Source organism: Rousettus aegyptiacus, unplaced genomic scaffold (assembly GCF_014176215.1).
Source record: "Rousettus aegyptiacus isolate mRouAeg1 unplaced genomic scaffold, mRouAeg1.p scaffold_m13_p_3, whole genome shotgun sequence".
Lineage (NCBI taxonomy): Eukaryota > Metazoa > Chordata > Mammalia > Chiroptera > Pteropodidae > Rousettus > Rousettus aegyptiacus.
The window spans coordinates 49002067-49019252 of NW_023416306.1; the positions used below are offsets into that span (position 1 = coordinate 49002067).

Sequence of the window (17186 nt, forward strand, 5' to 3'; positions counted from 1 at the left end):
TTTATTTTAAACTCCTTTATATTATTTAATTACAAATAGGTTTATATCTAGTTCATTTATTTTAAACTCCTTTATATTATTTAATTACAAATAAACCATAGTTTATTGATTTACCCTCTAGATACGTAGGTTATCTATATTTTTCAAAATCAGAAGTGCAGTAAATTCCTTTTAGTGTGTCTCCCACATATTCGAGAGTTTCTCTAGGTAGGTTATGGTTTTGTTGGATAAGTTCATCTTCACCTTTGGTAGATATTCCAAAATTTTTTCCAAAGTGGTTACAACAATTTACTCTCACCAGCAATATTAAAGCATTTCGCATTCTTCATACCTTCATCAATACTTGACATTATAAGAACTTATTAATTGTTGCCAATATGAAGGTTGTGGAGTGGTAACTAATAGTTATGCTTAGATAGTATTTTCCTAAGGTCTCTCTGGTCATATAATTGTAGTCACCACATCAATGTCAAGTCTTATCACAATAACAAAATGAAGGATGTGGAAGAAAACCTTCTTCCACAGTTTATACTGATTTTACTTTTCCTCAAGAAATGCCTTTCATGGCTAATGCCTGCCCACAAACCCATAAATCAGGCCGTTAAAGAGGAATGGGGACATGGCCCTAGCTCTGTATTTATTTTCTTGTACTCATAATCCAACGTTACTTAAAAAGCAAACTGCCCAGTATTCAAGCCAAAGCAAATACTCTAGATTTTGCCAGGCAAAATGCCTGTGGAGAAATGAGTCAATTCATACAAAATTCAAAGCTGTCTTTGGTCAGTGACATTTTCGTGAAAATCTGTGGGTGGATAAAAGTTTTGCAAAATTCCTTTTTGCTATTGGATAAAATTCATCCAGGAAAAATAAGCAAAATTTAAGTGGTGACCCACATTCCCCTTAATTCCCTTATTAACACTCCCTAACCTTCCAGCACAACTGCTTTCTATTGTGCACAAAGGCAAGCCATCAGTGTTTCTGATCCTGGCAACGGAACCCTGTCCCTCTGCTCACTCTGCTCCGATCAGATAGGCTTTCCCATGAGAAGTACTGGCAGGCTGAGCGTGCTTGAGCTCATTCAGAACACACCATCCTGGGAATGCTACCCGGGCATTGCACACTCTTCAACTTAATAGCAAAAAGACCTATAGTAACAACATTCTTAGCATGCTCTCTGTTGGAACCATTACTATGGATACTGTTAGAAATGGTTAGTGTACATCTATAGTTTTGGGTTAAACTTTATGATGTCCTTTTAGGAACATGAAACAGGGGTTGGGGAAAGAAATTCGGAAATTCCATGACTTGTCCTGACGTAGGAATTTGAAATCTTATCATTTCAGAAAAATGTATTAGAATTCAGCAGTTATACCCGGAAATGTTTAAAAAGTTTTGTTAATTCCATTATTCATCAGTGTTGGGGCTTGTCTAAGCTCAGGTACATCTAAATCGAATGATTTGCTACCGAGAAATTACTTCAGTTAGTAGACAGCAGTGAATGGACTCAGATATTTTGAATATAATATTGCCATATCTCAATTTCTAATTTAACTGAGGCCTGTTTCTTTGCCTGATGAGGCTATTACTTCTCAAGGCCTTTGCCATTGGCTGGGAGTATCTCTGTATAATCAAGGCCAGGCCTGGTAAGGGAGCAGCTGTTTTGGCTTTCCACAGAATAAGAATGAGATCTACAGAAGGGTGGAGTTGTTTGGGTGGGAAAAGAAAAAAAAAAAAACCATTCTCTTCTTCCAGTAAGTTAACCAAATAATAAATTAACAATCCTTTCCCAGTTCTGACACCTAGAATCTTGAATGATGTGAATCCCAGAGTTCTGGATAAAGCTGGGGAGTTAAGAGTCAGAGATTCTGAGAATGCATTCTCCCATGCATGAAATGGAATTTGGCATCAAGAGAGGACACAAGTGGTAGTCTCTTACTGTAAGCAGGCTGTTCACTGAGTAGCCCTTTCACATACTCTTCATTTACCATGACTTTCAGAAGTTCATTGTGCTGCTTGTAGTCATGGTCACCAAACACAATTGGGTCATCACATCTTCCTTGGGTCAATAAGCTGAGTGAAAATGATGACTAACTCTAACTATGGTCCGCATAAAATTAATAGCAGTTAAATATATGTAAAACAAAAGTGGACTGGGTCTTATAATTTAAACAGCTCCTAACCTTTGCAGCATGTGACACAGCCACAAAAACCCAAAGATCACTTCATGTCTCCAAAAGAGGAATGTGGTCATTTTCCTTGGCAAAGATCTTGAGCTTTGAATCAGCTATCCTCAAATTTCAAAGCAGTAAGAGATAAAACTTTTCAGTTTTAACAGTTCTTTGTGTATGGATTTCAAGAGTATAAAGATTGGTTTTGCAAATGGCAGAAAAATGCATCTTTTTCAGATGTGCATTCATATTAAACACAATGTCTTCTATCCATGGACTATGACTTGAGGAGACTGCTAAACTTTACTAGCAAAATTATTTATTGCCAGTTAGCTATAGCCCTACAAATCAAGCAAAGGACATGTAGCAATGTAACAGTTTTCTGAAGACATAATGCTCATGATATGTATGTGTTATATAAAAATGGATGTCTTCCTGCTGAAAATATATAGTCTCATGACTTGAATTGTAGCATTAGTCAGCTCCTAAGAAATCCTGTTCTGTGTAAATATATTTGCACTATAACATGTGTAAGTAAATGCTTTCTGGTTCTAAATTTGATATGGAATTAAATCTAGCAATCTGAATTTTACAAAGGTCCATTTAGAGTGAGGAGTGGGCAGACCATGGGAGAAAGAAATCACCTCCCATGTTCATCTTGAACAACACAATGAAAAGCTCTGCAGGGGCCTGCAAACGTTCACCTCTCAGCTTATTCTTTCACTGAAATATTTCTATTTTTAATAGTCATCATGCACTTTAGCAAAAGTCAACTTGTTACATGCTTTTGCGAAGTCTGAAAAACAGGGAAATCCTATTGCACAAAAATTAATTTTGCAATGCAAAAAATTATTTTTGGATAATTCAAGCCTTTATGGGTTTTTTTTTTTTTTTTCAGTAAAGCCAAATCCAGCAAACTATTTTCAGCCAGGATTAGTCATAACTAAAAGGTTGGACTGTTTTCGTTCAGAGACTGAATGTCTTTCCTGCCTGCAATAGGCCAGTGTGTTCCAAACAGAGTAAATGGAAATGCTTTCAATTGCTTGTCTCTTTCTGTCATTTTTAGTGCAGAACCCTACTGACAGAATAAGGTTTTGCCGCCTGGAATGTAATTATTCTTTTCACTCCTATAACCTGGCATTCTCACAACATTCTCAACAACAGTTTCAGGTTTTCCTTAAGAAAAATCACAACATGTGGCACAATGTAATGACAAGAAATGCAATTTCATTCCACCAGAAATTCTTAAAACTTTCAAAAATACCTACTGGACGGTGAAAAAGTACTTCTAATACTTGCATTACGGCTATCATTTGTTTGGTTTGTTTTTAAATGAATCAGACAACTTGGCCAATCTACAATGAAACAAGAACAGTGTCCATATTCTTTATCATCAAAACATACTATAGAAAGAAGAAACTCTGTCTGAGGGACCACCATCTAAATAAGTTCCTTTTCAAAATGATGTATATATTTCACACTTAGTGACCTGGAGCATATTCAGTATCCAGAAAGTACCTATAATCTTCAGATTTTAACTCTAAAATAAATAATCCTGTCCATCTAAACTAATATAAAATGCATGCTATTCTTTTGTTCAAGGGTTAAGTGAGCTGAGATTGTGCAAAGTTGCTCTGTGATCCCAAGGGTGATATCCTGCTTGTAAACCCTGAGGATTTCTTTTAGGTGTGAAATGATTGTGAAATCATTTGAGTCATATTATTAAAAATAGTCAATTTTCCCAAGAAACAGAGATAGGTCCAGGATCAATGTTATGAAAGGGGAAAGTGGAGAATAAAGAGACACCATGCCCGCTTTATTCAACACAAAAGGAACATTCCCCTCAGTTTTTTCTCCTGTACCTTTCCACAAAATTCTCTCTCCTTAAAATTCAGTGAGATCCTGTGAGATCTGCTCTTGTGGTATCCCATGGGTGTTTTTATGCTGGCTATAAATCATTAACTAGTCTCAAAACCCTGGAGTGTGTAGACATGAGGATGCATGAAGCAACACTTTTACTAGCCAAGTTGTAAAGTGTGAGTTTTTTCCAAATATCAGAACCACCCCTCCCCCAACCCCAATACTAACCCAGTTATTAGAGAAAAGAAAAAAAATCACTAAATATTTGCTTTGGAAAAAAACATAAAGTTTGGTGGTGGTACAGTGTGTGTTCTTCTGCCCTTCACATTTCAGCAACTTCAAGTTGGTGCCTGGCAGGCATGTTTTCCAAGATTTGGGACACTGCGGCAGATCAACATCCCTTGATATGATGCATCATGTGTATTTGTGGAAGAGAATCAAGAACTGGAGAGATACCCCAGCAACTAATAATTAGAGAAACCTTCCTCAGACTGAAGAGCAGTCTAATCTCATGGATACCTAATCCTCCACACATCGAAAATCCATAAAAGACTTGTGGGTCAAGTTTATAAAAAACAAATGCACTTTCAGTGGGCTCCCTTGAGCTTTGGAAAACTCACCGTACACTTGTTGGGCTTCTCTCCGGAGTGGACTCTCATGTGGATAAGCAGTTTATAGCGGGCGTTGAATGGCTTGTACCGTCGAGGACACCCTGCCCAGAAGCAAGTGAAGTCTTCCCCTTTGCGCTGATCTATGTGAACCTTCTCGATGTGCCGTACAAGTTCCTCCTGCTGGTCATACAAAGCGCTGCAGTCAATCCAACGACAGCAGTGCTTGCCCCCGACATCGTCCAACTCCCCATCCTCTTCCAGGACGGCTTGGGACAGAGCCAGCGTCTGCGTGTGGGGGGCGAGCTCTTGGTGGGGCAGGTGCGGATGGGCGTGGTAGGGGGGTGGGGGGCCTTGGGGCGTTGGCTGCAAAGGTGGCGCAGAGGCCAGGTCTAAAGCGCTGCGGGCGAAATCATCCACACGCTCGGTCTTCAACAGGCCAGCCGGCTGGCTGTCAGGGCCTGGCAGGCCATGCTGCACCACCATGTTGTTGACCATGCCAGGCTGGAGGCCGCCGTGCTCAAGCTGCTGCATGCGCTCGTACTCCAGAGAGCCATCCTCGCCGTAGGCCGGGAGCGCCAGGCCACCACTGGCTGGGCGCCGCACACCCATCTGGCTGCTAGGGACAGAACACGGCTGGGGAATGCAGCTACCGCGCACTCCCAGGAAATGCCCATAGACCTCAGGCTGCGGGGACATGTTGGCTGGGGAAGCCCTGGAACCGTTGATGTAAGCGACCAAAGAGGTGGGAGAGGTGCGGATGATGGTATTGAAGTCTATCCCAATGCCATCCGACAGCGGGGACAAGGATAGAGCTCTCTTCTTGGAGCGGGCCGAGTGGGACCTGGCCGAAGAGTTTCGGGGACTAGGGTATGAAGAGTGGCTATTTTCCATGCCAAAAAGGTAGGATGGCAATGAGTTAGAGACACTGTTGCTGGACATGGATGTCCCAGGAGGAAGGCTAAGCAGGTCCCCTAGATCAATGCCATTCTGAGAGCTGTGGTTGGAAGAGAGCGAAGGGAGAGCCCGGTAGCCGTGAGACCACTCCTGTTTCACGCTCAAAGCAGACTGACTTTCTGTCAGGCTCAAAGTCGTGGACGCCAAAGACTCACGTGAAATGAGGGACCTGGAGCAGTAGCCAGAAAAGAAGAAGAAGAAGAAAAAAAAAAAAAAAGGCAAACAGTTTAGCAGGATATGGATTGCTTAAGAGCTAAAAGAACATTGCATTGACAATCCCTTAAGTATTTCCCCTAATTACATTCTCGGCTAAACACACATTCTTTGGCTAAGATAATGCCAAGGCTTTTAGTTCCAGGTAAATAACATTTTACCAAGAAGAACAATAAAGGCAAATGCTCACTGGACTAATAAAACAAAAGATCTATTGTTATGAATAATCTTAATACTTTGATTATAATAAATAGTTCTTGCTTTATTTTAAAATATTTTTTAATGTTGGGGGAAAATTACAGGCTTGGAAATAATAATTGATGCCTATCACAGTAAACTAAAAAACCAAGCATTTATTAAGCACCTAATATGTGCAACATACTACAATAGGCATTGCAGGGAATACAAGTCTACACACAGTGTCAGTCTTTGAGTAAAGTTGATTTAGTGAGGTAAAACATAAACCCATGCTTGATTAGAAAAAAAGTGAATCCTCAACATCAAAGGGTCATCCAGGAGACCTAATAAGAATTTCACAACTTAAAGTTGTTTTTTTTTTTTAAGATAGCGATCATGCTATCAGTACTTAGTTATAATATTGAATCAGCCTGGGAAATGAAAAAAATATGAATATAGCTATAATATATATAAGGGAGTAACAATCTGAAATCAAGTTGTATTTCGAACTATGCATGTGGACTGAGCAGAGTTTAATCATACTCTCCAGTTTTGGGTATTCCATGAGCATTGTCCTTAAATCAGAGCTGCTCTGGGACAAAAGCAGATCAATAGCTTTCAGTAGTTTACTTTACAATTTCTCTCCTGTTCTTACCCTTTTCAAAACATGCCTCCCATGTCACAATATTTGCCTGCACATCAAAACATTGTAATATAGTCTGGCCATTTTAAAATTCATTTTGCTTTACAATGGCATCATTACTTTAAAAATCACCAAAGAGAAAAGCTGTATCTCTTGGATGGAAAATTTGTCACAAAAAGCTAGACATAGTTCATTGTATTTCTCAACTTTGACATGGGGTATGAGAAAAATCTGGCTTATTTATATGTACCTGTTTTGGCTTTCTACAGAGATCCTTTTATGACAGAAAAAAAATCAAAACAAAACATTATACAGAATGTCTGTCTTCCCTGAAAAAAAAAAAAAAAAACATTTACTACTTCCAGCTGTTAAACAGCAACCTGTTGCAAAGGAACTGAGGGAAAAGAAAAGCATTTTTATCACATCTGTTCCTCTTACTCCTTTTTACAAAATGGAAGCCAGGAACACTGTTTCCTATAAGCATGAGATATTAGCCAAAAAATATCTCAACTCCAAAATGCACATATAAGGTGATAGATAACACAATTATCGATGTGATGTTTCCATCGAGAGAAGTAATGTTTACCAATAACAAACAAAGCAGGAATTTACATTCAGTTGCCCTTGACACAGATTTTTTTTCTTTGTCTATATTCTTATATTCGGACTGAAGTCCTCTTGCAAGCCCCAAAGTGATTTCTGAACCATATGTGTTTTAATTCCCCATAGACACTTTCAATTATTTTCCCAGCATACCCACAGCATGCAGCTCTCCTTGCAGAGCTCAGGTGAAGGTTTCTGGTGACTGGATGTCAAGGGCCCTTTGGTCCCTTCCCCAAGGAGATCCAGGAATCGCTTTCTGACCCAAGCCAAATCAGCAGTTTTGTCATACATGAGGTGAGACAACTAACTATGCTTTATACCCGGAGGTTGAGAAAGTTTATAGAACATTCTCAAATGATGTATTTGCCTGGTCACTGTCACACTGGAGCAATTTAGATTTTTAAGCAGTGACTAGCAGGCAGAAGGTATTTTATCCACTTGTATGTACTTTGCATATGTAATTATATTATTTGGTTTGAGGGCAGACCATAATGAGACATGGTTATTTGTTTCATTGTAGAGATGTTTCTTATTTTTCTCAAATTATACCTAACTATGGTTCAATTTAAACCTGAGCATAACTCCATGTAGGCATGCTCCTTAAGTCCTTAGACATCTCAGTTTTCCTAAATAGTTATCATATATTTTTTTAGAAAGCAAAGTCTGTATTCTATTCGCTAAGGCTTCATAGGCACAGAGAACTCTCTTTTCTATCTCAAACATGAAATAAGAACAAAATTTCCAATAAATGGCCTTTGCCTAGCAGCTCTCATCCCTCCTGTGTAATTACTCAGTTCTTTCAATCTTTCTAAACCATGTTCTAATCCATGAAACATCTCTCAAGTACACTAGCTCTCAATAAGAGCTCTCTTTCCAAGGAAGTTATATACTATCTGTACTGTGCCTTAAATGTAGCTGATTTCCTCAATAAAATTATCTTTCTCAATAAAAGTCAAAGTCTTTCAACATAAGAGATCATTTTATCTCCCCCAGTATCTACCAGAGAATTATATATGTAATATATTTCAAAAAAATTGTTTTTAAGAAGGTGAATAATTGATGTAATAACTAACCATTGTTTATAGCTTACAAAGCATTTTCCCTATACATTATTTCATTTAATACAGCTTGTGAGGTAAGTGAACTGTTTTTTTGTTTTGTTTTGTTTTGTTTTTATAAATAACCTCTATTAAGAGCCAAATTCCTTACTGGAAGTCACCTAGGTGGATCACATACATCTTCTGTTGTTTTCCCCCACATTATACTCCATATGTGGTCCATAATGCTCTGCTTGATTAAAGGACCTGGTATGAGACTTAAAGTCATATAAGCTATGATTGGAACCCAAATTTTCTGTTCTCTTTCTGCAACAATATGTTGACTGACTGTGAAAGGTTCCCAAGGACTCTTTCCTATAACCCTTGCTGCTACGCACATCAGGTATATGGGAAAGAAAGTGACAGAGTTGTGGTTCTAGCTCTGTACTGAGAGCAATCTTCATTTCCGTATGTTCATCTGATCCTTAAAATATTATTTCTAGTGACTGGTTAATTTGGAGCTATATATGAAAGGAAAGAGATATAGCTCAAACAAAACAATATGAAAAACTCAGTGAAAAAGACGAAGGTGGCTAGTAAAGCAAGAGCTCAGTAACTCTACTGGGACCACAAGAAGGGTGGTGATGACCAAGCTGAATTACTTGGTTCAATGTCAAACTCAAAAGAAATACTAACTTACTGATTACATGGAATTCCTCAAACTGATGCAGGAGAGAAAATTGTACATATAATTATTTTATGTATACATTACATAAATATATATTTATGTATAAATTACATAAACATGTAATTATATACTTATGTATAAATTACAAAAACATGTAATGATATATTATAATATAAATATATAAGTATTTTTTATATGTACTTATTTATATGGAAGTTCTTGTTAATGTTCCTGGACAAATCTCCCAGAAGGATTAGCACTATATCTGAACACAGGATGGCTTTATAAAATGCTAGAACTTACAGAGAGCCTGGATTCCATTCTCAGCCCCCTTGGCCTCCTCTGAGCTTTGTGGACATATTCCAACCCAAAAGGAAACCCTAGGAAATTCTATCCCCAGAAACCACCTCAATAATTTCTGATTTGGGAAGAGAAATATAATGTCGTTTTAGATCTGGAGTGACATCAGAATGATGGTTGAATTTTATAACTGAAAAGCTAAGTGACAAAGCATTTAGACTTTCTGTGTCTTGCGTTCATAATCTATAAAGTAGGGATAATATCTGCAGGTAGTTTATGAATATTCAGTCATAAAATGTAGAATCACAATGTTTGTGAAAACACTAGAAAAACTAACGAATACAAAATCCATGGAAATAGAGTCCAATCTTTTCTACTGCCTAACTTTTGTTAGATTTGTATACAAAGCCATTGTATGAGGTTATCATACCAGCACCTCAGCCTTGTCACTTTAGGGAAAATATATACAATGGTCTACTGTATTACATAATGTAGGCAATGTCTAAATTAAGAATAGCTCCCATATCTGCAGGATAGTAAGGTATTGTTTGCATTTCTCATTAAACAGGGCTAGGCAGAAATGGTCCATAAATTAATAAAGGCAAATACACAGCATTAGGGCATGATTCTCTTGATTGGACTAAACAAAGCTAAGGAAGAGTGCTTTTTCCAAAATAAGCATTCCAGAAAAAAAATACTCAAAGGAGGTCAAAAGAAGAAATACAGTAAGTATCTGTACAAAAACTACTCATTGTTATCAATAATCGATATGCAAATTAAGATAAATATTGGCAAAACTAATAAAAATAATAATTCCTAGTATTCAATAAGATATGGGAAAAGAGGAACTCTCAGACTTGGTGAGTTTATAAATAGGTAAGCCTTTTCTGCAGTGCAATTTGAGAATACATATCAAAAGCCTCAAAACTGTGCATTTCCTTTAACTCAGCAAATTTTACTTCTAAGAATTTATTCTAATAACCAGAGATATGCGATAAAATATTTACATGATTATCCAATAAAGTATTACTTATAATGTTGAGATGAAGTGAAACTAAATGCTCAGTAATAAAAGACTGATAAAAAATTATAGTTTTATTTATATACTTTTTAAATAAAATGCAATCTTGAGCAGGAAGAAGTCATTATATGATGCTGAAGACTTTCATTACAAAATAAAGTGTTTATATTAACTGAAAAAAAAAGTAATTATAACACTGTAGATTATTAGATCAATATGGTACAAAGGAAAATCTATGTTTACGATGTATATGTTTGCATATAACTAGAAGGATATATATCAAAATTCTACCCATGGTTGCCTGTAGGTGGTAAGATTCAGGATAACTGCCTTGCGCTTTTCCATACTTTCTACATTTTCTAAAATAAATAAGAATTACATAGATAATCAGGAAAAAATTAACTTTATAGCTTTTTATAGGGTGGCCATGATTCAGACTGAACAGCTCTTGCTCTTTCCCACCTCCTCCCCTGGCATGGATAAGGTACAAAGCTGATTCTCTCTCCATCTTTATCCCTAGACAGAAAATACCTTCAAGTTGAATTGTTGCCTTCTATCCTTTCTCTCCTCTGTTTGAGCATGAAAACCAAGAATCACAAAAAAATACGACCTCTACAAATTGCTAAAAGTTCCACACCTCACCAAGCCACTTCCCAAGTCCTGTTTCTTTGCCCATTCTGCAAAAAACTTATTTCAATAGGACTCACAGAATATATAGTCAAGAACATGTCACTCTATCTTTAAGATGTTGTCTTGTAAAGATATAAAATTATGCTAAGGAATCAAATATGCCAGAAAACACTGAGATAATGACCTTTCCCTAGTCAATTCATGAAAGGGACTGTGTTCGGTACATGGCTGGAGTAGCCTGTGCACTGCCTACTATCAGTTTCTCCATTAATTATGACTGCCTTCAAGGCATGGGCTGGACTTGCCACTGACAGGAAGCTGAAGGCTTCCCAATGACACTTACCCACAAGTACAATTAATTTTACATGCAACACTCAGCAAGTCTGAGGACCCCCTCAGGCATAATCATCAATGAGGAAATGACAGCAGCAGCTTCCCATCACAAAAAGACTCAGGTGAAAAACAAGTTTCCATATCATGAAAAAATTGGCATAAAATACGATACAGGAACTATGATTTCATAGTCTCAAATACCAGTTAGGAGGACAGTGAAGAGATACAAGAGAGGAATAGAATAAAAAGGAGGAGGGAGAGGAAAAACAAAGAGGATCCCAGAACAAGACTACTCAGTGAATTCCAGCCCCCCAATAAGAAGAAGCAGAGGACCAGCATGTCAAATTCCTTTGCAAAATCAGCTACAGCAGAGGCAGGACTAAGAGGAAAACTGTGGATTGTGTTTCTCCAAGAATACGACTTTTAGAAGATGAAATAATTCATTTCAAACATAGAAATAGATCTTATACCTTTCACAGTACTTTGATTTTATGTCTCCTTTAATATCAATCTTGAGATGCATTTGTCTGAGGGAGTGGTTTCCCTTTCATATTCAAATCTCTCCCACGGAGAGATATGTGGTATTTATTGGACTTCTTTATTCCGGCACCGAATTAGACACTGCACTGAAATGTTATGTAACTCATACATGAAAGCATGTTTCCCCAGACACATCATAAAGTCTTAAAATTCATGATTTCTGTCTTTATTTTTTCTATCTCCCTAAACGTCAACTATTATATTATTCAGAGAATAGGTATTTAATAGATACTTGGGTAGACAGGTGGGATGGGGAAATAGATGGACAAACCAAACAGTTGTAAAGCAGCCTGGGGACACTGCAACATAGACACTGAAAAACGAGCAGGGAGGATAGATGCACATGGAACATCTCAATTTTCTAGTCTGTGACACATGACTTGCTTCACTAGGAATTGACAAATTTACACAATGGGCTTTATACACTGAGGCCCAAAAATCTTAAGCTGCGGATTAATTTCACTCATACCACAAGACAGCAGGTATTGACCATTCTTCCCAATTAAGATGGTATTATAGCATGTACTTAAGTTTTTACAAACTGAAGGAGCTGCTTAAGTGTGTGTGTGTGTGTGTGTGTGTGTGTGTGTGTGCGCATTCAGGAAGGGAGGAAAAAACACTCTTGGGGTGTGATTATTACCATAGGAAGGGGAAAAAAAAGTAACTTGAGACCTGGTATCTGAAGGAAGTATATTCAGGTTGGCTGCATTCATTGCTCTCTGTAAGCTAGGACTGATCTGGTTGCATGCTGTAGAGACCTGGCTTGCTGGAGGTGAAATGGGTCCCAGTCGCTGAACCATCATGGGGCTGCTGGTGACCACTAGATTGTTGCAGCTGCCTTTTCCAATGGACTTGCACTGAGGCCCAAAGCCAAGAGCCCCTAAAAACAAATGAATCAGGTTAGCTTTCATGTCCCTTACATCAGAAAGTAGTAAAAACACACATGTGCACACTTTTATTGGGATCCATCTTTGGAGATGGTCCTTGGGTCTTTTTTTAAAGTATTGGGGTTACCAACTTCCTCTAATTCCAGTGAAAAATCCATAATGCTACAACAGAAACCCATCTATAATCACCACTTAACCAAAATGTGCTTATAGTTCACTCCTTTAATGTAGAAGTGTCAAGTTATATTAAGAATCATATTTTATCATCTCCTTACTTAAAGAGTTAAAGTGGTAAGTAGATGGGATTATCTATGTCAAACCAAGTTTTCTCTAGAATAGCTAAGATCTTGAATCACCCAGCAAGGAAAGCTGACACTGTGAGGGTTGGAGGAAGGGGGGACTTGTTTAACTGGTTTATTTCATTCCAATTCTGACCTTCCAAAAAGGCTCTTTAAAAGGATATAGTCTGGCTGTATCTCTCCAATCTTTATTTCTCCTCTTCATTCCAATACACTGTCACTGGACAGATACACAATTTAAAAAAAAATCAGGAAGAGAGAGCCATAAACAAAACACTCATTCTAAAAGCAGCATGGTAACCAAATTTGACACAGATTTTTCACTTCATTAGTAACAATTTTCTAATGTAGTAAAATTTGGTACATACCCAAAGGAGAAAGAAAATGAAGTTCACAAAAATCTGTTGTTAGGGAAAAGTGAAAAGCAAAGAGGAGAAGGCAAAAACTGTCATGACTCACTTACAAAAGAAATAATAACGGTTGAATCATTTTAGACATTCTTTTTACATAGATGTACTTTTTCAAACCTCTTTTTTTTTTTTTTTTTTGTGCAAACTACCTGGTCAAGTCTCAGTGACTGTACACTCTGTTCCCATTTCAAACAAATGAAAATAAATATGACCTCAGTTTTTAACAAATAAGGCTCTAAAATTTTCTCACCAATTCTCTATATTTCTCATTGATATATTTGGGATCAAAGTAGATGGAAAAGCATCACTGTAACTTTCCTTAGCCATAGTAGGCATAATTTCCTATTTTGTTTTTCCAAAAATTAAAACAATAGGCAAAAAATGACTGTCACTTTTTGTAACATTCTCTTCCGAGGGCCCACAAAACTCAAAAATAAATAAGACCTTAGAGAGCAATAACTATGCACTCATTAGTGAAACCAGATCTCAAAAACACTAGAAAAGTCACAACGTCTACTGCTGGCATGAAGTCTGCCATAGTGCAGCCCTCTGGGAAGCTAAAATCAGAGTGGTAATTGACTTACCTAAGGCCACACAGGTATTTACTGACATCAGAAACAGATTCCACTAGGGTATATTTTCATGGCATTAGATGCTTAGGTTTTGGTGCTGGATATTTTGTTTGCTCCTTGGATCCTTTCCAAGATTATTAGTTGTAATGGAAATTTCTGATTTTTTTTCAGGTACACAAACCAGAACCTTCCTTCTACCTTTCCCATTGCAGCTTATATCTAATGCATCTTCTTCTGCCTTGAAAGATCAGTTATAGTCAGTCTATGTTCACAATTCATATAACACTGTACCATCAGAGTTTTATCTTGTCATCAAGAGCAGTGGGTACATTTTTATGCAATGATCATAAACTTAGTATCTTTATAAATCCAACAAGCTACATGCCATTTGCTTTTCAAATTTCCTTTTTACCTAAGAAAAAGGCAATGTGATGGTTAATAGCCTAGTTCAGTATAAAAGACATTTGAATTCTCTTTCCAGGTCCTATCCCTACCAACCACAACCAACATCAGATATCAGGTATTCTGTCCAATCCAGTGTCATATATGTTCATCTAAGCAACTCACTTGTTTCATGCCTGTTTCTTCCTCAGTAAAAAGGTATTAATATCTATCTCTAAAATAAAGATATATTAGCAGCTGGAACAGCACACCCATGAAATACCACTTGGTGGCAAAGCCCATTAATACGTTCTTTCATCAAACCTAAGATGCCATTTATTGTAAGGCATACCATTATTTTATGTACCAGTAAACACACACTGTCAATTAAACCTGCGAATGGTGTTGAGATTTCAGAAATGTTCTGTGAAAATATGTGCACCTTATAATGGATAAATAACAATACGATAGCTGAAAATTTGGTTAACTCTTGTGTTATTTATGCTCTTCTCTGCCTGGAACACCCTTCCTCTAACTTATCTATCTAGTGAACACCTCTGCATCTTCAAGGTCTCAATTCAAAGGTCACCTTCTCTCTAGCTACCCCTCCCCCACCGCCAGCTGGGGATATATGACCAATCTTCTTTTCATTCCCCAACGATCTCTCATAACACATCTGCCTCAAAACCTCTAGGGAACTGAAATGTTTACATGCTTGCCACCCCCTCTTATTTTATGCTTTACTGCTCTCTAAAGTTAAAGCCCTTGTTTGAAGAATCTCTGCTTCCTCAGCACCTAGCCCGAGGCCTATAGAAAACATAAACAATAAAGTCTGTCAATGAAGTTAAGAAGAAATGAGTGAAAATAAAAGATATTTATACATGAATATTAAACACTGACAAATAATTTCCAACAAAATCCTCCTGGTTTACTTTTTAAAAATGAAGTGCCATTTTTCAAAAACAAACTCCCAACTAAGCAGATCCTGTGACTCTTCTCCACAGTACTAACTTACCAGTGTGCCCATGATGTTTACTATAACACCTCCTACTCCCAAATACGCTGGTCAACTTGAACCTCATCTAACCCCACAGGAGTGACAGCTTTCTGACAAGAATCACATCTGGCATCCTTAAAGCATGAAGCTGAATGGTGAATTTCTTGGGAACATTTAATGTTTGTGGCACAGCTATGAGAATGTTCTGGAAAACGATATCACCCGTCTCAACAGTGGAGGCAAACAACAGTTTGACCAAGAGCCACTATGGTCAATTCAACCATCTAATTTCTTTTTTTAATAATGCTAGACAAATGAACACCTCCAGACTACTCAGAATCATAGTGTTTGTGGAGGGTGGGCTCTCCCACTTGCATGGGATTCCTCCCTTCAACTCCGATACACACACACAGACACACACACACACACACACACACACTTCTGCTAGTTGTGTGACTAGGGCTAATTAAACATTTGTGTGCCTTATCTCTATATTGTGTCTTCTCATCTGTAAAATGAGAATAAAAATAACATCACCTCATAAAGTTATTGTACATCTAATATTAATTACACATGTAAAGGTCTCTGCACATCATCTAGCACACAGTAGGTACTCAATGGGTATTAGCAGCTAATGTTGCTATTATTACTGTTGTTTATGACTGTCATCGCTTTTTTGATCCATTTTCTTTCTTGAAGTAAGAAGAAAACAATTCTTTTTAATTCCTTGCATAAAACAAGATAGTGGATGATTCTATTTAATTCTTTACTCATTTCCAACGTTCTATCAGCTTTGAGTCTGGAGCCAATTTTTTTAAAACCAGGTGTCACCACAGATAGGAAAAAGTTTTCAATTGGCCAAGTTTGAATGTTCCTTGGCTTGTCATTCCCTGAAAACAAACCGTACAACTTATCTGACTACCAGATGTGCCAACTACTTGTGCGCTGGTTTTCATTTTGAAATACTGCTTATTTTTAGCGTCTGCACAATGTTTTTTAAAAATGTGTTTACTGCTCAAACAAGAATCCAAGTGGATGGCATCTTGAGTGCCACATACATTCTAGCCAAAATCACTGCATGCTAGAGGGGAGCACATTTTAGAGTTTCTAAACTAAGAGGTCATCTTGGCAGGAGCATGTTTTTAATTAACATCTCTATTAGTTTAAAGGTTCTCTCAAAGTCAAATAGTTGATTATGTCACAATTATCCCTGCTGAGGCCGAATCCTTCAGAATGGTTTAAGTTTATACACTGATTCCTCTAAAAGAATGACATAGATGTGGGGGAAGCAGAAATGGCATATACATGGGAGGTGAGTAGGGAGAAATAACCGAAATTTTTTGGTTGTTATTGTTCATTCAGCTGACACTTATCAAATGCCAACCACAAGCCAGACAGTCCCTGGAGACAATGGTGAGCAAGATGGACAGTCTAAGTCCCCATGGAGCCAATATTCTGGTCATAAAGACAAACACCAAACCAACTATTCATTATAAAAGTGGCGATTCCTACTCCTAGGTTGGGTCATGTTTAATGGTTTCTTTACAGGGCAAACATTATTGAATAAGAGCAATTTCCACATGGTTCAACCTAACATATGCCGGATGTTACAGAAACAGAAATAATACATATCGGGGTTTGAGTCCTGCCTCTCCTACTCACTGACGATGACACTAAACCATGTCCTTAAAGTTTCTGTGCCTCAATGTCCTGTTCCCTAAAATGAGGACAGTAATAGCACCTAATTCATAGCATTGTTAAAAGGATTAAAAGGATTCATATATAATATGTGTCTTACCATCTCAGTGTTTTCTTTCCAACCTTTCACTTTAAAAATGTTTCGAATCTACAGAAATGTTGTA

General features: G+C 37.5%; 1 protein-coding gene across 3 annotated transcripts in view; it reads right to left on the bottom strand.

The window, feature by feature from the left end:
• GLIS3 (GLIS family zinc finger 3) overlaps positions 1-17186 on the bottom strand; it is a 417797-nt gene that overhangs the window by 265958 nt on the left and 134653 nt on the right. For all 3 annotated transcript variants that reach the window (XM_016138333.2, XM_016138343.2, XM_016138342.2), the window contains 2 exons: positions 12451-12658; positions 4649-5762 (listed from right to left, as the gene is read on the bottom strand). In XM_016138333.2, the coding sequence (XP_015993819.2) occupies positions 4649-5762; positions 12451-12658 (1322 nt within the window). The remainder of the gene's footprint in view (positions 1-4648; positions 5763-12450; positions 12659-17186) is intronic.